The sequence below is a fragment of the Plectropomus leopardus genome, chromosome 12, assembly GCF_026936395.1.
Source record: "Plectropomus leopardus strain MGB_pleo_1.0 chromosome 12, ASM2693639v1, whole genome shotgun sequence".
Classification (NCBI taxonomy): domain Eukaryota; kingdom Metazoa; phylum Chordata; class Actinopteri; order Perciformes; family Serranidae; genus Plectropomus; species Plectropomus leopardus.
In genome coordinates this window covers 32,339,272-32,361,174 of record NC_142187.1, presented here as the reverse complement: position 1 = coordinate 32,361,174, position 21,903 = coordinate 32,339,272, and the positions used below count along the sequence as shown (strand labels likewise).

General features: G+C 38.2%; 1 protein-coding gene across 1 annotated transcript in view; it reads right to left on the bottom strand.

The window, feature by feature from the left end:
• tnk2b (tyrosine kinase, non-receptor, 2b) overlaps positions 1–20,252 on the bottom strand; it is a 78,701-nt gene extending 58,449 nt beyond the window's left edge. Inside the window, exons 1-2 of the mRNA XM_088085847.1 lie at positions 20,037–20,252; positions 7,501–7,730 (exon numbers count right to left, since the gene is read on the bottom strand). Of these exons, the coding sequence (XP_087941973.1) occupies positions 7,501–7,518 (18 nt within the window). The 5' untranslated portion in view covers positions 7,519–7,730; positions 20,037–20,252. The remainder of the gene's footprint in view (positions 1–7,500; positions 7,731–20,036) is intronic.
• Positions 20,253–21,903: the final 1,651 nt, after the last annotated feature.

The following is a 21,903-nucleotide window of genomic DNA, read 5'->3' as shown; positions in this document are numbered from 1 at the left end:
GGTGGGTTTCCATTAACCCTCAATTTGTGGAAATTGAAATAGGAATTATACAATACACCTAATGGAAACACATCTATTTAAAAAAAACTCCACGTTACAGATTTGCAACAGAAACACTATTTTTTGGCTTTTATAGGTCACATGCTGCTATGGCGATGAGTTTGTCAGTAGAAACTGGCTCCCTCAAGATGCAGCAGGAGCTACAAGAGCTGCTATTGCATCGCATAACTCTTCAAAAGTTAAGCGGATCATCTGGAAGTTTTGAATCCAAAATTCGTCTTTGAAATTGTGGACTATCAGCTCCCAGATATCCCTCATACATGGCCGCACCCACGTTTAAGGGGCTCACCTTTTCATTATCTCTTGCACAACACGTCGCCTTCATTGGAAAAAATTACGGCTAGTACGGTGGCAGCAATAGAAATAAACCTGCTAATGTTTTACATCCATCGCCATGCTTCTTTGAATGTTATCACCAGAGGAGAATTCTCAGAACATCACTAAGTAGAAACGCAGTAATCCCGCAATTGTGTTTTATCAACATTTTAAAAATATCACTTAAGCTTTGCGCAGATTTGTAATGGAAACTCGCCCAGTGGTCAAATACCAAAATGTTTTGTCCATATTTATGACACTTCAATCCATAACTAGGAATATCTCAGAACACATGTTCCCAAAACTTTAAGCCGAATCTATAAATTACGGCTGCAAATAACATGTGAATTAATTTGCTATTAGTCCATCATCATGATACTTCATCATGATACTTGGGCATCGATTCAATATGTATCGCAATTCCATAGTAGAAATTATTGGGATTTGTGTTTACTTTTTTGGCACTAGGTCAAAAGATGTAATCATATACTTCTGGAGTCAGATTTCAAAATATCAAGATATGTATCGCGTATCCCAATACAGCCTATAAATATTGTGATACTATTTAAAAGCCATAACACCCCTACCTAATACTAACTACACATTAACCACAGCATTGTTGAATTGTTAAGTTTGAACGTATCGATCAGATAATAATGTACGAATGTGGTTTGCCAACATTTTTCTGGCCACTGGGTTGGAAAAGACTGTGACTAAAGGTGGCTTTTCTCCCAGCAGCTCAGTTCAGATCAATCATGATACGGCACCAACACCCTAATGACTTCCATTCACTGTAGACAACACAAAATTTCATACCGAGTTGTCAGGTGAAATATTATCCTAAACAAATCCTCTCTCATCACTGTTCCCAGAAAGATTTCCACTTCGGCCGAATCGTAGGCGCACAGGCACGCTGAACAAATCCAGTGTGGACAGAGGCATGTGTGAGGGGGATGACGGAGAAGATACATGTGTGTGTTTGTGTGAATGTGACAGCGTGATAGACCTCCATGCTACATAATCCTCCGCTCTCATGCTGTCTTTCTAGGAAGTGTCAAAGGGGCACGTGCTCGTGTGTGGTGTTGGCTTTCCCATGTCCCTCCAGGCTAAACAGGTGGGATTTAAGAGGGTGATCTAAAGCCTGCGGGGCAACACCGGGCCATGCAGGCAAGCCGAGCACAGGATTAGGGGACAGGAGGCCGGGAAGAGGGTCCCGCTGTCTCACATAATCTGCGTGTGTGTTCGTCGGTGCCAAGGTCACAGGTGATGAGATATGCAAATCATCAGAAGCTAAAGCTCTCGGTGTTTCACTGCCATCTGGGTGCCTGGTCATGCATCATGCCAGGGGCTTTGTGTGTGTGTGTGTGTGTGTGTGTGTGTGTGTGTGTGTGTGTGTGTGTGTGTGTGTGTGTGTGTGTGTGTGTGTGTGTGTGTGTGTGTGTGTGGTGACATTGAAGTGACATGGAACATACTGACTCATTCACACCCTCAGCTCACATGCTAACCCTGCTGTCCTAGAATCAGAGCACCTCCATCAGTTTAGACGTTATGCAGGGCTGCAACCAAAAATAACTTTAATTGTCATTAATCTGCTGATTATTTTCACAGTTTATTGATTGTTTAGTCTTTACAATGCCACAATATGGTGAAAAATGTCACTCAGTGATTCCCAAAACTCAAGATTATGTGCTTAACCTTTAGGGTCTGTTTGGCGCATTTTACACACTTTCCATTCTTTTTTTTTTTTTTGTTATCATTTTGGCTGTGTTCATGCATATAGCATAAATTTTGGCAGAACTGTGTATTTTTGTTTAATCTTTGAATTTCCATCTCAGCTCCTACAATTAGTCTAAAATACATTGTGTAAACAAAACTGTTACATTCATAGTGTTAAGTGCAAAGAATTCTCCATTTAAAACCATTCAAACTGCTTTTTGACCCCACAGCCATCAAAGTATAAAAACATGCATTATATTATTCATTTTCATTGTCATTCTAGGTTTTTACCACGGAATTTGAAATTTTTACAATTTTACACTTGATGACATTATTTTTACCATATTTGACATAAGGAGAAAATACAGGCTAAACTGTCACAATCAATTTTGCTGCTAATCATTGAACTCTTTCGTAGTTGACAATTCCCACCTGCAATATACAAAACAGGATAAAAAATAATAATTCTGGCTGAATGAGAAAAGTGAAACCGATAAAACTCTGTTTCTGACGTATCTGAACTATTAGCTCTTATCATTTCTGCATCTGGCCACATGGGGGCAGCCTCCGGCAGCAAGAAGACAAAGTTAAAAATCAGTTTTCATTCATGTTTATTTTTAGGGCAGGTGCAACAAATGAAGCCCAAATCAATTGATTTTTTTTAAGGACACTTTTTAAATGATGACTTTGCCTTATTTCACAGTATCTGATCCTAAAAGTGTCCGAGGAGACTGACTTGTGTACTTGTTGTGTACTAAAATGTGCAATGTTCATAATGCACAAAACAAAGTGCCACACATTTCAGCCGCATTTAAAACACAATTTAGTTATTGAAAATTTTGATTAAAAAATTCAAATGACTCTTATAATATAATGCAATATTTATTTCAGATATTATTTAGCCTTATAGATAAAATCAGGTTAAATCAGGTTAATTAGGTTCTTGACTGTTAAAGTGTTTTCTTTCTTTTGGACTAGTCCACTAAGTTTAAGCTATAGTTTCAAAGAAGCACAAACATATTGGACTTTTAGCATTTTTAGAATATTTAAGTAAATAGGCATAGATAGTAAATAAATAAAGTTATTGAGCAGAGCTGTGAAAAGGCTGCAGATTGCTGCTCAAACTGACGGCAGGTTCGATGTTAATAATTGGCTGTAATGTCTGTCTCTGACTTCCAAGGATGTAATCGCTGCTATTTTTGGAAAAAAAACAGCCATCCCTCCCTCAGACTGATATCTGTATGCAGAAGTGGTTTGTTTATCCTTCAGCTTGGCAGTGAGAAAAAGTGAAATGCCAGCTTAATGATTGATATCCACACACTCATCAGTGCCTCAGAAAGGCAATGTTAAGAACATAAGGCCCATGACATGTGAATGGCAACTGCGTCACAGGTGAATTAAAAATCCAAAGTAATTTTTCACTTTTAAAACTTCCAGTCCAATCGCAAAACTTTGCAAATACTTAAAATATACAAATCAAACTAAAGCATGACTAAAACATGTCACCATGAAATGTAGGGGCATTCAAACTTTAAATGCATCAACCTAGAACTGAAAAACAGTTTTGTCTTTTCTTTGTATGTACAGAAAGAAGTTTTTTAGCAGGTAGGCTCTGTCGCAGACCTGCAAGAAAGACTGCAGAATTGCATCATCACTGTCTACACCAATGAACAGGTATGTCTTTATGTCTGCATACGTTTGCATACGTGTGTGTGTGTGTGTGCGCGCCTGGTCAATGTGTAAGCTGCTCTTCCGGTCCCTTCAACCCAGGAGGAGTGAGTGATTGAGCAGAGTAACAACAGATAAGAGTGACAACAATACACACTTTACCCTGTGGCCCTGAGTGTGCATGAGTGTGTGAAACAGAGAAAGAGAGACTAAAAAAGATAAGGAATGAAACAACAGCTTGTCAACAAACTGAAGCAAACTTTTACGACCCAAAAAAACACGCACATACTAGATTATCAAGAAAAAAAAAACAACAAACTGAACTGAAAGCATTTTTTTCCCTCAGACACACACAGGAACTCGTTGCTCAAACAACCTTGATACACAGCAGCTATCAGTGAGACTCATCTGTCTCCATCATGGTTTGTTTCTCAACATTATCAAGCAAACACAGCCTGTATACCCAGAAATGCAACTGTGCAGCATTGTGTTAAACTGTACGTGAACCCTGAACTTTTGTGAAAGGCCGCTCATCATTTATCATTTGTACCATGCATGCACAAAAGACAAATTCTGGTGTTTGTCAGCCTGGGTGTTATGCTCATATTTCTGTCCATTATTATATGACAAGAAGTGCGAGCCTCTTAAAGCGTTCAAAAAAGCTCAATAGAAAAGTCGAACATGGATAAAGAGAGACTCATTCACAAGTTTCAGAAAATGATTAAAACTTAAGAAAATTACATTTTTTCATAATTACATTATGAATAAATAACTTAAGTCATTTGCAGCAGGAGAATTCACAATGGCAGTGTGAGAAAAATGTCATCCCCTTCTGACGCTGTGACACTGCTCATGCAACTTTCACACAACTTTTCATCCAACACAGTTTTCTCTCTCGCTGTTTGTGAGTAAGAGGTGTTAGACGTGTTCAACAGGTAAAAGTAATAATACACGACTGTGCCAACAAGACTAACCCCATGTGAGAATGGTCATCACTTTATCTTTCAGAAGTAAAAGCACAGCTTGAAATTAAAACTTTGGAAAAAGCTAGTCTTCTAGCCTGTGGCTGTTTGTTGCCAGTGTCGCAAGGTGATCTATTACAGGGTCAGTTAATCAGGAAATCTGACGCGTTAACAACACGATGAACATACAATACACCAGGAAGGGACAAACGGCGTGCCAGTCCTCAGGGGGGCTGGTAATGCAATACCTGGGTATCTGTGTGGAGGAATACAATAAAGAGAAAGGATTACTGAGAAAAACCAGCAGCTGAAGGTGAGAGGAGCTGGAGAGGAAGTGAAAACGACAGCGAGGCCGCCGACAACTGCAGGTGGACTGATTGAGGAGTCGGCAGACTGGAGTAGCAGGGGGTGGAGGAGGTGACAGCCGGATGTAAGATCAGGGTTAAAATAACACTGTCCTCGCTCACTCACACCCACACACACTCATACACGTTAACTCCCAGAGGCTCCCTTTCCTCCGACTTCTCCTCTGTCAGTCTGGGCCCCCGAGGCCCTCCAAGCATTCAGAGACACTCTCCACAAAAAGCACACTCACTGCTCGCTGCTGCTATTCTGGGAGCTTCCTCTCCACTTTCTTTTTAGTCTCTCAATCCTCATACTTCAGTCTTCCCCTTTTTCACGTTTTTATTCAAATCCAGAGTAACAAGTAACTCAAATTCACCGTTGGAGCACACACGCTATAATGGAAGTTCCCCTTTTCAGTATTTTTGACAAATGCAGGGACACAAACCTTCAGGCCACATAATAAACAGTGAGACCTAAACTTCTCTTTACTGTTTTACCAGTCATTACGATTTCCAGGAACTGCATCTTAAAAAACTTCCAGTGTGAATGGCGGATTAGTAAACCTTACAGGACTCATTCACTTGATTTTCACACTTTAACTCGTCATAATTTTCCACTCTGCAAAAACACCACCTATTGTCAATTTCCGAAAAGTTATTCTATGTCAACTCAAATTTAATGATGTGCCACAAAGTATTCTCATACAACAGTACGTTAGATATTTTATGAAAAGTTATGCAAAGGGTTTGTATGATGTCTCACAAATTTGCAGCCCTACTGGCGTATGACAGCAGATAGCCTGCAGCACAATCACAGCCTGGTCTCATAATTATGTTGGTTATATAATTATAATTATAGTCCATTACTTTTAGTAGGTATGAGTGGTATGTGGTTTAGGTACGAACACTGAATGAAAACATATTGTTTATAAACACAGTGTTTGGAATTAATCAAACAAATCAAAGGTGCCAACACAAAGCTACAATATGTGATTGAAAGCATAAAGATTTTGCAACTGCATTTTGCACTTTGGATTAAATCTGTCAAACAAGCATGTGCTGCATGGTGTTTGCAGTGGATCACACCACACACAAGAAAGCATAACAGTGATGTTATCATTTCAGGTTATGCAAACAAAAAATAGATCACATCCTGTGCAGCACGCTACCTTATAAAAATTCATAAAAACGTCCGGGACAGAAAAAAATTCTGAAAAATAATGAATATTTGACAGTTGTGATTAGGACTGATGTTGGTTAAATGTAAATCATACATTATTTTCTATGAAAGTAAAAAATAATATAAATGTATGATATTTTTAAAACTTGATTTTGAAAAGTGAATTTTGTGCGCAGAGTGTGTGTAATATTAAAGCGGGCCCTAAGGGCTAACAAATCTTTTATTGGTGAAACTACAAATGCAATGTCGTAGTCACACATCAGACCTTTGTGAAGTAGCGTATCCCCTCTGGCAGAGGAAGGAGGCCTGACCTTAACAGCACTGTGAGATAAGCATCTCTAACAGGCCTGCCACTCCACCTGCTCCAATTATAGAGCCATTTACAGACCTCAACACTGATGGTCTGCCTCTGATAAGTGAACAAGTGGGCTGGCAGCAGCATTCGCTCATTCGCGTGGTGTTTCACAAACAAAAGCATATACAAAGTGTCACTGAGTGCACCCACTCACACACAAAGGCATGTTGGCTCAGTTCCTACATCCACAGGCATGCATACTGTACACACTCACATCATCTGCTCCTCTCACTTTGCCTCATTCTCTCAAACACGATTATTATTTCTCTTTGTACTCAGGGTCACGGACGACACCTGTTTGGGAGTGTCTGGCTGGACGGCATCCTGTGCGTGGGTCTGTTTGTGCCTGAGCAACAGAGTGGTTTCTATCAAAAGCCAGCCAGTGTGACTTCCTCCTACTCTACACCATTAGCTAAGAATTGTTTTTCTGTGACTGTGTCCCACAAATAGAAAGTAAACAGATCAGGGACGTGACAGATCGTCCCTCAGAAACACAAACACAAGCCTGATGAAACAGGAAATGGTTAACCACATCCACCTTGCAAGATGTAAAAAAAAACATCTTATTTTCTCCATCATCCTGCCATAATATCTTTAACTCAAACACACAAAAAACAAACAGTCTGGCCCCAAAATGACATCATCCTCGGTATTTGCTCCTCAGCATTACAGAAAAGGTGAATAGCTCCCATTCAGACACACTGAGCTTGTCCCCCCACTCTGAGGAAAGCACAGTCACTGTTTGGCATGATCTCATGTCTGCATAACTCACACACACCGAGACAGAACAGCAAACCAAACTGTGTTTAAACAGCGTACACGACGGCAAAAACATGCACACAGTCACACCCTGCTGCAGCAAAGTCAGAAAACAGCTCAGCGTTGATAAAATCTTCTTACCTGCAATATTTGAGTCATAGAATCGTGGTTTTTCCTTCCTGGTCTGAGTGCAGCCTCTGACACAGTAGAGTCTCCCCTCAGGTTGATGACAGAAGGTCAAACACGTGCAGACGAGGCCCCCAGTCCATTGAGGTGAGATTTTGCCCAGCTACAAGTCCATGGCACGGCGAGGCACACTCACATGATTTCATCCTCATCCATTGGTCAACACAAACCCAGGAGTATGTGGCCTGAAAAAAACAACAAAAACTGTCACTGTATAGTCAGGTGAGGTCTACATGTCATCATTTTTCCTTTCATAAAGGAGAGCTCGCCTCATCACCTCTAAGTGCACATCTGCTGTATTTCCTGTGCAAACATCATGAGGCAGATAAACACCTCTGGAGCACTGAGTCTCCCCTGCCTTTCATGACTGAAAGTGAGCACCCATGGGCCTTTGTGCACCCACAGAGACCTAATACTGTGATGAGAGGATGAGTCAGGACCCCTGGGGAGGTTTACAGGGTTTCAACAGAGAAGGACTTGACTGCCCTGCAGGGCCCCATGCAGACACACACTCAGTTTGAAGACACTCATAATAAGCACACTTTGCTCTCTGGAGATACAGTTTAAACTAGAGAAAACGTATAAGACAAAACAAATAAATTAGGCTTTCGACAACAGCTCTGTTGGATGACATTAATTCAGTACCCTGTTTTACCCTTAACAGGGACTGTTGACACAATTAGTGACGATCTTTAATAACTAGGGGTGTTGAAATTAATCGTTTCTAAGATGCATCGCTATGTGAATGATTCTGCGTTGATACAGTGACAGCACATAACTGATTATAGCCACATAACACAGCTTGTTGATTTTCCAGCTGCAGCTGGACAATGAAGTTCAAATGAACTTCCTGGTAGCAATGATTAATATATTGTTTAAACACATATTTTAACATTAAAATATTTTCTTTTATGAAGCTGTACACTGCACTATATAAACTACTTAAAAGGTTGATGCCATTTTAGTATTTACTGTTGTAAAAACTCCCGTTGACTGCTGTGTTTAGACTCAAGTCATATTTGTGATGTTTACCTCATTCAGGGACTTTCAGTTTCCTTTGTCAGAGCAGAAGACAGTTGCCAGAAGCAGCAACTCTGAAGGACGCAGAAGCATTCGTTTTGATTTTGGAATTGTAATAATTTATTTTGATTTGTAAATAAAATAAAAAGGGAAATTCATACTTATCAGACTGCTTGTACTATTGATGAAAAAGAAGTCACTTACATTAATATAGAAAACTGAGGATGCTATGTGTACCAGAATCAAATCATTGACATGATAATCATAATCAAATAAAAACGTGAGATCAGTGAGGACGCACAGCCCTATAAATTATCTTTTTTTAAACATATATATACATATATATATATATGTATTACTTAATTACTCACCCCCTAATTAAAATTGTGACAATATCTTATTATTTTGCATTCTTTCATGTTTTCAAAGAAATCAAACCAATTTTCTCAGGTTTCGGAGGTTTAAATACTACTGAAGGTGTCTGAACACAGCACAAAAAAAGAGATGTTGAGCCAGGTTTCAATGGGTTAAGATGAAACAGAAGACAAGCTTTGAGCAACAACCATCCACCCACTCACACTTAACACGACCAAACACACCTGAACCGAGTGAACCACAGAGATGAGTAATTTTCTCACACTGTAAAACCTAAAGTGAAACCATTCTGATCAGATGACATCTTTGGATTATTCTACCTCTGAGAAAAATTCAGGATCATACAGATTTTGATATAAAACGTGAAGTTAACACAAAACGGTATTTAACTGCCGCCTGCCGAATCAATACCTTACAGAAGGCTACAACCGGAAGCAACTTCCAGTGCTCGATGTGAATCGACTTGACTTTGTTCCAACCAGGTCTGGGGGCTGTGGTAGGAATGCCTGAGGGGCCCTGTGCAGGAGAGGGCAGTATGAATGAATCAATGCAATTCTCACGGACACACGAGGACACGGTCCACCCACCACCTAGTGAAGTAGCTGACTGGAGCCTACAGTGTCAGAGGAGAGGCTCACAACAAGGAGAAACACCAAGCTATTCTTCCTCCCTGCACACGCTACACAAATGCGTCCTTTGTCTGCGAGAAAAGAAAGACAACGTATGTAACTGTGCGTGGAGAAACACGAGCACGCTGGACAGTAACACACACCAATCACATACCAGCTTGTGAGCTGTCTGGCAGCTTTAAAGTGACAAATCGCCACTGGGATGTCATTCATTATCGACACATGCACTATTCACGCATTAGTGGCTCAGCCTAAAACAGCGAGCTGCATCTTTTTCTATTGACAACAATCTGCAACATGCCAGAGGGCGACATCACACGACACCAGCAGATTTTTTATTTCTGTTTCACAACGCTGTCAGTGGTCAGGACGGGAAGGGGAAGGTAGTTTGTGGTTGCAGCCCCCACCCTTGCGTATAAAACTCACTAACGCCACCCAGTCCCTTGAGAGTGAAAGAAAGGCCCAAAATAAACTGCACAAACATGGTCAAGCGCAGAGGCCACTTAAAACGAGTGTACAAGAAAAGCAGCTCTGTTAACCCACGGAGGTAAAATAAACAACCACAGTGACTACAAGTGTTTACCGTTTATTCACGAGCACGCACTCCAACTGAATTGAGTCCACCACTTTTTGGTCACAATGAAATATCTCAACAATTGTTGGATGGATTGCCATGAAATTTGTGCAAATGTTCATAGTCCTCAGAGGACGGATCCTAATGACTTTAATGATCCCCTGAAATTTCCTCTTTCACCACCAGAAGGTTAACATTTGTGGTTTTGAGTGAAATGTTTGGACAAATGTTGGATGGACATTTATCTTCGGGAAGCTATGAAAATAACATTTTTGTGACATTTGCTTAGTTTCCAGCGTTTGGGCTTTCTCTCTCTCCTACGGCTCTCTGCCTCTCACAGACACAAACAAAACAAGGTTTTTGCAGAGCTCCAATCATGAGTATTTAGTCCAATTTTGTGACCATGGAGCTCCAGTGTGACTTGCAAACATTAGTAATATTTAACCTGGAGAGCTGTTGGTCTGTTGCCTGCTCACAGTGAAAGAATCCTCACGATTTAAAGTGTTACAGCATCTGTCAAACCGTCTCCTGCATTCAGCATTTACATATCAAGCTAACGTGACATAAATTCACTCTGAAACAAAGCTAAATTAGATCCCGCAGTCCGACTGTATGAAACTTGTGAGTCAAAGTGATAACAGTTTACCACACAATTAAACAAGATCCGCTGTACATGTTACAGCATCACTAAAACAATATTAGTGCACAAAGCTCTTCATCCTGTCTCCTGTTTCTTTGTAAATACGCTTAGAATTAAGCAGGATTGGTGCAGCTGAATAGAAAGCCTGCCTCTCCTGTCTTTTCCATTGCAGAGTCACTGCTGATTCATGCACTCCACCGTCAACAGAAAAGCCTTTCATTCATGCTGCTCCCCCCACTGATGAAGTCAACATGGCACCACTCACCAAAAAAAGTGTTTTCAATTGCATCATCTTCAGTTTACCAGGAGCTCTTCAACACTGACAATGGCCTTTGTCTTCAACTGTACCAGCAACAGATCAGACACTAGCTTAACCAAGGAATTAGAATTAAATATACATGCATACCTGTACCGATTGGTCAAATAATTTAGAAACTATTTTGATAATCAGTTATACATTTAAGACATTTTTCATGTAAAAATGTGATATTTAAAGATTCTTAATGTGCAGATTTGCTGCTTTCTTTAGTTTGGGGCGCTGGAATATTGTAACAGGCCTTTGTCACTTTCTTCTAATGTTTGTTAGGTTGATACCGATACCAATTATTAGTAATTAATGAGACCGATAACCAACATTTAGAACCGATATCCATTTACATTCAAAATAAAAATATTTCTGTCAATACTTAGAATTTGGAATACAAATAATCTCTTTAGCAAACAATTAATAAAAACTGAGACTTTAAACATCATATACAGCATGGTTCGGTGCAAAAAAATGCACATTATTGAAATTAAGGGGATAAATCTGGTACATCTCTTCTCTGTGAATAAAAATGATGACGTTTGTACATGTTCTTAAATGAGTCAAGCAGTCCAAAATCTTCATATCATATGATTTATAACATTCTGCAGCACTGGAAACCTGCACGCTGACATTGTACGCCCTGGCTGTCGTTCTTAATTATTGATTTGGACGTGCAGTATAAACTACAGCCTGAATCGCTCTGAGTCATGGGGTGTTAAAAGTCGCACAGGAAGGTGGTGTAATACTGCTGCAAACAGTGACATCCTGTTGGGGAGTTGCCCTCATTTGACACTACTGTTTGTAACTGCTCGCCGGGCACCAAGCCAACACTGACAGACAGTTTCCTCTCGATCCATCTTACACGTCCGATCACCTGTAATCACACTGTCTCAGAGCGATAATAATAGTTTTAATGGTAACATCTTTAAAGTTCTGCGTTTAAACATGTCGGTGACTGGTTCATTTTCAAAGACCCTTATTAGGAATTACAACGCAGGAGGAAGCAGCTCGACATCCACTTCGATAGATAGATAGATGGATATAGGAGAGGTGGCCACATGGGATTTAGCTCCTTTATCTTTACAATGGGATACTATAATTAAATATTAACAAAATGCACAACAGCCAATTTGGTTAATCTGATTATGATCAAGTCGCTTTCTTTCTAATTCTTCATATGTCTCATATCAGACCTTGAAAGTTGGTAACTGTTCCTCAAACCTACATTTTTTTTGTTTAAATAGTAGTAAAACTTTATGAATTAAAGCTCATCAAATAGCTCAAAAGGACAATCTAACTGTTGGTAAATTGTAAAATTGTGGATTTAAAAAGATTGGAAATACTTTTTCGAGTTGTAAACGATAGCTTTCCAGTCTGTATTTTATTGATTTATTTTTTAAATTGAGCAAAGGATATCAGAATTTAAGAGGGTTGTTCATTTCTGAAACATGTAAAGTGAAAACAAATGCAAAATACAAATGTATTTCAGTTTTGGGAATCAAATTATGGAATTGACTCAGTGATGAGTTGAAATAATGTTGTTCTCTGTTGAGAAAGGTTTAAAATGTATTTATAATGTAAATTTATTATCTATATAATAGAGGATTACAAATTAGAGTATTTTTTAATCATTCATTCATTTGTCTTGTTTCTTTGGTGTTTCTGTTATTGAGGGTTATCCTTTGGCTGATTCAGGATAGACAAAAATAAGCCTCGAACTTCAGCCTATTAGTTTTGCAGTTACTGATTGAGAAAATTTGTGTGAAATAATCTGTTTCTCATGATGCATGTAACCGAAATAAATTTTTCATTCAGTCATTCATTCATAAAATCAGTACCGGCAGTATAATCGCAGCCTGTCTGTCTGCCCGTAACTCAGTCTTAATTGAGGAGAGCATGACCGACATCGTGTCAGTAAATGTGTTTAACTGCATTTATGTCATATGACTGTCAGCCTCATCCTGCTAGTTTAGACACTAATGGAACATCTTGTAAGTAATAAGATCAGAGCTGGATTTTGAGCAGCAATCACAAACAGAATAGATTACAATATAATAGAAAACTAAGAAGTTTTCCGAAAAGATTCATGTATTGCCTATTTTAGAAATGTTTAAGACTATAGCCTCACCTGACCTCACTTCACTGACTGCATTAAAGGGACAGTTTAGATTTTTTGGAGTGGGGTAGTATGAGGCAAATCATTATATTACCAACAGTGGATGATGCAAGAGGAATATTTAAATCTCAGGAGATACATTTTTTTGATCAAGCTAAAATCTTTTAAAACATACTTTTTTAAATGACGCCTTGTGGTGCTACAGAGATGCTCTGGCCTACAAATCATTTTCAAAATGTAAGGTAACATGCATGTCAGTTACAGACCCAAGCTAAAATCACATCATTATCATTTAAAAGTAAAGTAAAATGTAAAAATTACTTTTCCCACTAAAATCATAACTCATATCGCAATAGCAAAAGCTGTCATGCTGATTGCATGATGATTTTGTGCGTGTGTGTGTGCGTGCATGTGCATGCATGTGCGTGCGTGCGTGCATCATGCAGCCCATGGCATGTCCCCAATTTGGAAAAGCAGACATGAACAGTGTCCACAGCTGTAGACAGGGGCAGCAGCAAAACATATTTTAGCCTCTTAAAAAAATTAATATCAGCTTATGTGTTTGCTATTTTTAGAATATTTTCACCGATTTTTGCCATCAGACAGTCCTTTCTGATGGTGAACTGGAGCCACTGCTTTTATCTGACACGCTCTTAAAAGCCGCCAGACTCCATTGACAAATCAGTCATTTTAAAATGCTGAACACAGAAGCTGCTGGTCTATCGCTGCATCATTTAGTTAGTTGGAGTCACTGTGTGACTTTGGTGTTAAAAAAGGCAAGTTCGGGTTCACCAAATTCACACAATAACACAAACTATGAATGAATAAATGTTGTTAATTTAAACCAAAAATTAAAACTTAAGCTTACTAACCACCCAATTAAATACAAATTACTGTTTTTGTCAGTGGCGTCTGGTGACAAAAGCATAGATGGATATTATGGTTTAAGCTCCCAGTCAAAAAGGGCTGTCTGACGGCAAGGTAAAGTGGTGAAAATATTCTAAATATAGCGTATATTTAAACTGATATTTATGTTTTTAGGTGTCCAAAACATATTTTGCCCCTGTAGACAGCAGTACATAGCTGAAGGGACAATACCCGTACCGGGCACAATCTGCAGGTAAACACAGACTGTGGACGAGTACTTCAAGCAAACCCACATCAAAAAAATCCAGCGTATCTTGTAAGGTGACTCTGTTATCCAGAATCATTCCCAAAAGAAGTAATCAACAGCTTACTCAAGCGCTTTAATAGTAGAGGACACACGAGCTGCACAGCATGAAGCTTCTCTGACTACTAAACAACATCAACAATATCACCTCACAGGAAGTCTGGAGATACGTCGTCCCTCAACAAGAAACATTTAGTTTTCTCCAGAATCTACTGATTCCACGGAGCTCTTGACAATCCATCACTGCCATGCTGTGTACATAAGCAAGCACTCCCATTTTCACCGCAGACCGACGGCGGTTTCGACTGTCATTTTCAGTCGAAAACTGGATTGTATCCACTCCAAACACAGAGTGATCCTACCAAGACGTTTACAAGCTACAGCATGTTAAAAAGTGGAAGTCGTTAGCGCCAAAAAGTCTGTGATGATGTGAGGGGTCAAAATAGGGGCAGGAGATACAGGAAGTCAGATTTTTCCCTATTGATAACAGCATGCAACCACAGATAGAAACCAAGAACAGACATCATGGTTCACCTGCAGATTTACACCTACTGAAACAGCTGAGACAATCACAAAAACAAATGAGGAAAGAGGTGACCTGTGCAGGAAAAACATATCCCGTTCATTTATTTAACACTCAAAGGATAATTTGGAGAATCTTCATGTAAACAGAAAAACTGTACTCAAATACAATAAAATATACGTTTTATGTTTAATCAATTATGCTTTTCTGCTTTTGTACGATGTCTCTTGCCATTTCTAGTTTGTGCCAAAACTTAAGCATCCAAAAATCATCAAGAAACCTTTTCAAACAATTATGTTAGCATCAACAGGACTTTCTCCAGTTTCAAGTTGTAATGATGGATGTGGGATGAAGGCAATGAAACGATTTCTTTTTCTATTGAGAGCAGATCAGTGCACCTTTGCTAATAATTTTACACTCCAAAACAGTTATTTTATTTTTTCAGGAGCATTCACATCTAATGAAATCGCACAACTTCCTTCCACAATACCAGACACAAAGTGTGCTATGAAGCCATGCAGCTTGTCTGATAAAGATTTTTGTTTCCTAACAACCTTTGCACGACACCGTGATTTAGAGGACAGTCGTACGACAGGCTGTCTGACACTCAAACCACATCAAAGCGTCAACACGGTGACAGAAAAATCACATCCCGCATGTCCTCTAGCATTATCTACTGTCTTTGTCTATTGTGTGAGCGTGCAGCAGACTGATGCACACAAGGGTGCTCATACACACCAACTTATTCAGCAGGTTAAATAAAAACACAGAGAAAACAGAATAATAAACATGTTTATAATATCCTGCATTTCAGGAGCACGTTAAATTTCAGAACTGCATTAGCTTTTAATGCCAAGACCTTTACACTCTTAACAGACAGCCTATTACATTATTAAAAAAAATAAATTTATTTAATTCTCCTCTCATTTTTATTTATATTACCAGGATTGTTTTTACTTTCACTTCTTCTCCACTTATTTTTATTTTATATTTTAATTTCACTTATGTATGTCAACACCTGCTTGAATATTTTATCATCTCTTTATTGACTATAGTTTTTATCTTTGTTGTAAAGCACTTTGAAATTAATCTTTTTTGAAAAGTGCTTGATAAATCAAATTTATTTTTATTGAAAGTGATTAAAGATTGATTCTATCAAACTAAAAGCATATAGAAAACAATGAACTTCAGGTTTTTAAAGTCAGACACTCGGATGTGATGCATTTCAGATGCAAGTTAGAGGAAACATTAAAACAGAATAAATTAAGCCATGAGGCGTTTAGCAACGACTACCTGATTTATCAACAGTCTACTGTACAAGAGTAACCTGGACTTTACCCCGTCGAAAGACAGTGGGTCAATCTGATTTTACTGTCAAACACTCGCAACCATTACAGTTAATAGTACCAATAAAAAATCAGTTATGTGCAAATGGCTTACATAATGTTAAGCATAAAACTAAGAGCATTACTCATAGATCTGCAGATAATGACAGCTGTTATCACGGCAAGTGTGTGTATGATAAGTGTGTGTGTGTGTGTGCAGCAGAAAGAGAGAAGGATAGAGAGCAATCACTCTGCTTGTTGTAACTTCTCTATTAGGTGTGTGTTTGTGTGTGTGTGAGTGTGTTTTGTGGGATTTAGAGAGGCTGGGCCCAGCAGTGGTGGTTAATCTACAGAGTAGGAGTAGAAACTTTGTTCTGCTGCCCTCAGGCTCCGTATCTGACACCAGGTGTGTCAGGTGTGTGTGTGTGGGTGTGAAGGAGCGAGAGCGAGAAACAGAAAGAAGAAGAAAAGAAGGAAATAACACCCAACAAGTGGAAACAAGAAAAAACCCTATGGAGATAAATTGCATATTTTGTCTTTCTGTAGTCCGAAATGTCTTTTCTGGCAGGTATTTTATTCATCCTGAGTGACTGGACTGAGAACTTTTATACTGCAGCTTCACAAAGTTTTATAGGGCTACACTTTATGAAAAAAAACTAAAAATGTGACTGTTTTTTTTTTTGTTTTTTTTTACAAATATTACCATACAAGTTGTTATTTTAGTGGAAATGCTCATTTTTGAATTTGTTTTTTACTGTAAAAAAAATACAAAAAAATGTGATAATGGGATTTTACTCGGGGTTTGTACCAAACAAGCATCTTCCCTCACATCTGGATATGATTTTGTATCTCTGTGATACCACAAATTTTCACTTGTAATGGCATGTTGTAACATATTTTTTACCTTAATTACAAAAACTGCAACTGAACGTTGCGTCGCTGAAACTGCGATTTGGATATTGAACTTAGCCATATTGCAGATTAAATATTTATACTTCATATTTAGATGAATTGTGTCGCCCTAATGTTTTAACACATAACACAGTGAGGTTAAAACTCAAGAACCAGAAGATGCTTGTTAATCTTATTCAACTAATTACATTTAGTGGGGAAAAAATGCCCAGGCTTACAAGTTTTGTCATGATGACACTCATTATTTCATATTCTTACAAATACCCATATTTGTTTCTTTTCTTCACCTTCTCTTGATTTTAATTACTGTACTTACTGTCATTTTTTATTATTGTTATTTTTATTATTATTACTAGAAGTATTAGTAGTAGTAATAGCAATGGTATTAGTGTTAGTATTATTATTATTATTTTCTCTGTGTTTTACATCAGCGACTGTTGCAATTATCAATTTCCCCCTGGGGATCAATAAAGTATACATTTATCATTCTGATTGCTCTGTTCTGACAGGAAGCAGCAATACGTGGAATTCATTAATCTGTGAAATTAATGGATAATACAAATATTTTCATTTTATAGTTTTACAAATGCTCATTTTTTGTTATTTATCCTTCATTTTTTCTTTATTTTAATTACTGCAACTAATGACATTTATTTATCTATTACTAGTAGCATTAGTAGTATTAGTATTATTATGATTTTCTCTGTGCTTTACATCAGAGACTGTAGCGATTATCAATTTCCCCCTGGCGATCACTAAAGTATTTATGATAGATAATGCGAATATTTTTATTATATATTTTTACAAATGCTATTTTTTCCTCCATTTTCTCTTTATTCTGATTTTTGTAATTATTTTCATTTATTATTATTATTACTATTATTATTATTATTATCGCTATGCTTTACATCAGCGACTGTAGCAAATATCAATTTCCCCCAGGGGATCAATAAAGTATTTCTGATTCTGAGTGCTCTGCAGGACCTACCTCTGCTTTTCTTACTGTCATATCATGTAAATAATGTCCTCGTGAAAAAGGCAAATTAATTAATTAGAGGCTAAAGCTCAATATTTTGCTACTTTGGGGTCTGTGTCTGCTTCCGGTTAGCTAGCTAGCTGTTTAGCTAACATTAGCAACTCACAGCTACATGTTCGGTTATATCAGGTTTATTAAATTTATCACAGCACCGTCAGAGATTATAGTTGTGTAAAGAAAAATCTTGAGGTAGCTCTCACCTGTTTGCTCATTTCCGTCAGCGAATTATCCTTTCATATCCATGATGCGAAACTCAAGCAGCGTTTCCGGCTAGCATCGTCCCCCCCGCCGCCGCCTGTCTCCGGTTCGGTCCATTAGATCAAATAACCGACGTTACAGCTCAAATTCGGTCCTCACTCCTGATCACTTAAACTAAACTCTTTTGAAATATCTAATTCGGCGACCCAGAGTGCTTCGGCGACCCAAGATTACCGCTGCAATTACTGTTAAAACCAAATAAATTCAAACTGCGACCGGGATTTACGAAAACACCGCCTGAACTGTAAATCGGCACCCGATTGGTTGTTTCTTTGACGTACACGTGAAACCTGATTGGTCGATTAAACTAAAGGAAACGCCCACGACGAACGTGATTGGACAAACATGTAGTTCACCTTGTTTACAGAAGTGTCACCTTAAGGTTAAAAAATAAAGCTACAGGGACCTCTCAAGTAATTTGTAAATTTATATTTAATAAAAAGAAAAAAGGGTGTATACATTTTGGTTTATTTATTATTTATTAATTGACCTATTTATTTTGGTGTCTGTTTATTTGTCTGCTTCATTTATATTCATTCAAACCTTTATTTCAGACTCGAGAAATCGATTGAGACCCACATTCCCAATGATAATGAGTATCAAAAGTATACAGCTTTTTAACTTGAATCTTTCAGATAGTTTTTTTTTTTTTTTTAACTTATGCTGTACCTTTTACCTGGTGTTTCTTATATGTTCGGTTTGTCAATTTTAAAAAACTACTGACCTTTTTTTTTTAAATGTTCATATGTTAATTTGTTTTGGTCTAATATTTACAACTGCTTGTCACTAAAATTAAATAATAAAAATAGATCATAAATAATAAAAATAGATTGAAAATGGATAATAATATAAAAAATATAAAATATTGTTTGCATGCTGCTATTTAACTTGAATCTTTCAAAAAAACTGTTATTGTTTGGGTTTTGGGTTATTTTTCGGGGGTTTAACCTGTGCAGTACATTTTACCAGAAGGTTTGTATATATTTGGTACTTTGGTAATATAATTAAGAAAAAAAAGAATAAAAATAAACAACTGACCATCTGTTTATGAAACGTCCATATGCTTATTTGTTTTGGTCAGATATTTACAAGTAGTCATCACTAAAAATAAAAATAGATAATAAAAATACATATTATTAATGTTTCATTTAATATTGTAATTATAGTTTTATTCATATTTATTTTTTTGTTATATTTTATTAATTTATATATTTATTTAAAGAAATACTTGACAGAGCACTACAAAAAAGTTTTTTTTTTCCTGCATCATATTAGCAATTTTATAATCATTAAGTTTTGATCAAATCTTTCTTTTTTCGTTATTTCTGGTTTTTAGTGGAATCACATTGTCCGCATGTAGCATTTTAACATAAAAACATAATTTTGACAAACATGAGCCAAACTTTACCCACAGTTAAACCACCAGAAATTCCAAAAATATCAGCAACCGGACAGATATGACTTGCCTCGTGACATTAAACGACTCTGACAGGTGTGTGTACCGCAAATAAGCATCTTCTGTCAAAGTTTTAAATTGCAAAGTAAAACAGATAAATAAAGGTGTAGTTTTGTCGCTGCACGCTGCCTCTCAGTCGCAGCGCCTACCTGTCAATCTCAGCTCCTGTCACCTGCTGTCACCTCCTGTTCCGGTCACTTTTCGGCTACAGGTTCAGCAGTCCCGGCATGTGGAGCGCGTCAGAGGACCTCGGTCAGAGCCTGAAGGAGACTCGGTAAAGTTTGCAGCGGTCCGTGTTGACTGGTTCACTTTGCACCGCAGCGCTGTCCGAAAACACAGTCCGGGTCTGAGTCTGAGGCTGCTGACGTCACTTCTGCGCTGTCTTTGTACCACACGAAGATCCTCTGTGAGGGTGAAGATGGATCACTACAGGAGAGGGGAAAAAGACAGACTCCTGTTTGTGCACCTGTTTCTGTCTGCAGATGCAGTCTTAGTTAGTCACTTAGTTAGCCTTCAGAGTTATATTTATACATATGTATCAGTGATGCACGATAATGATTATTTCAACCGATAGGCCTACTGATAAACTGATCATTTCCAGCTTCTTGTGGCAGATAAGATTCGCTACCAAAAAACGATAGTATTTGTTTTTGTTTGTTTATCATTGCCTGAGGGTATGAAAGGCTGAGGTGTGGTGAGTACAGTTTAATTTGTGCATTTTCAGCAATAAACGACATTTCAGACAAAAAACGAGGAAAATCGCATTTTTGTGAAAGAACGTTGTTTTCAAGGGCAGAATCAGTTTCATGTTCATATTTTTGGGGGGGGGGTCACTGGTGGAGACACTGGTGGAGACACCGGTGGGGACACCGGCGGAGAATGAGAGTGGAGTGGACACTGGCGGAGACACTGGTGGAGACACCGGCGGCAACACCGGCGGAGAATGAGAGCGTACACTGGCGGAGACACCAGCAGAGACTATAGCGGTGACACTGACAGCAGAGCGGACACCGGCGGTAGAAACACTGGCAGAGACACCCACGTAGAGTGAGAGCAGAGCAGAGACACTGGTGGAGACACCCACGTAGAGTGAGAGCAGAGCAGAGACTGGTGGAGAATGAGAGCAGAGTGGATCAGTCAGCATCAATTATTCATACCCGGATTTCTCTTTCCCCTAAATAGCAATAAAGTCTGCAGTTAGTAGTCCTCTCCTCCCGTCACCCTGGGACCTTAGATTGTCTTGTTCATTTGTTTTTGGACGTGAAATGTTGTTTTATTGCATAACATGAGTTCTACGTAAATTCTGCATGTTGCTTTTTTGTTCCTGCTGCACCAGGAATCGAAACCAAAGTGAGAGCTCTTTATTTCTGTCCTATCTCTGACACACATTCAGGCTGTCAGCCCACTCTTAAAGGGACATGATACAATTTTGCAATATTGCTCCACTTTGTTGATGCAACTTCTGTAAACATGTTTTGTGCTGTGGTTTTGAAATGTATTCAGACATTTAATTTCCTATCATGGTTGCTGTTTCAACCAAAAGCGGTAAAAACTTGAGTTTAAAATAGACAAAATGTGTAAGGTTGTTAACGCGACTGCAATTCAAGCTGAAGTGCATCAAGTTATATCATTCTTAATAATTCCTCTCACAAAAAGGGTTTCCAACTTCCCAATGTCCAACTCCTGTTTAAATGCACATGTTCACTTCATTAACAATCACATTATAGGTACCAGCTAAAAGCAGTTGAAAAAAAAACATGTTTTACTTTGTCTCCATCATCTGGTCAAATACTGTTACATCAGCTATTTTGTCTGGATTTTGTGGACTGTCTGTCAGGTCTGCAATACAAGGGTCTCTAATTTAATTTAATTCTTCCTTCCTCATTAAAAAAAATCAAGAAACTGTTTAATTATTCTTTATTTCATTGGTTTAACTGCCGGATACAAGATGATTCCTGCTTTATTAAGGTTAATTTTTCGGAGTGCAACATTCACTGGAGACTTCATGTTTCCTCA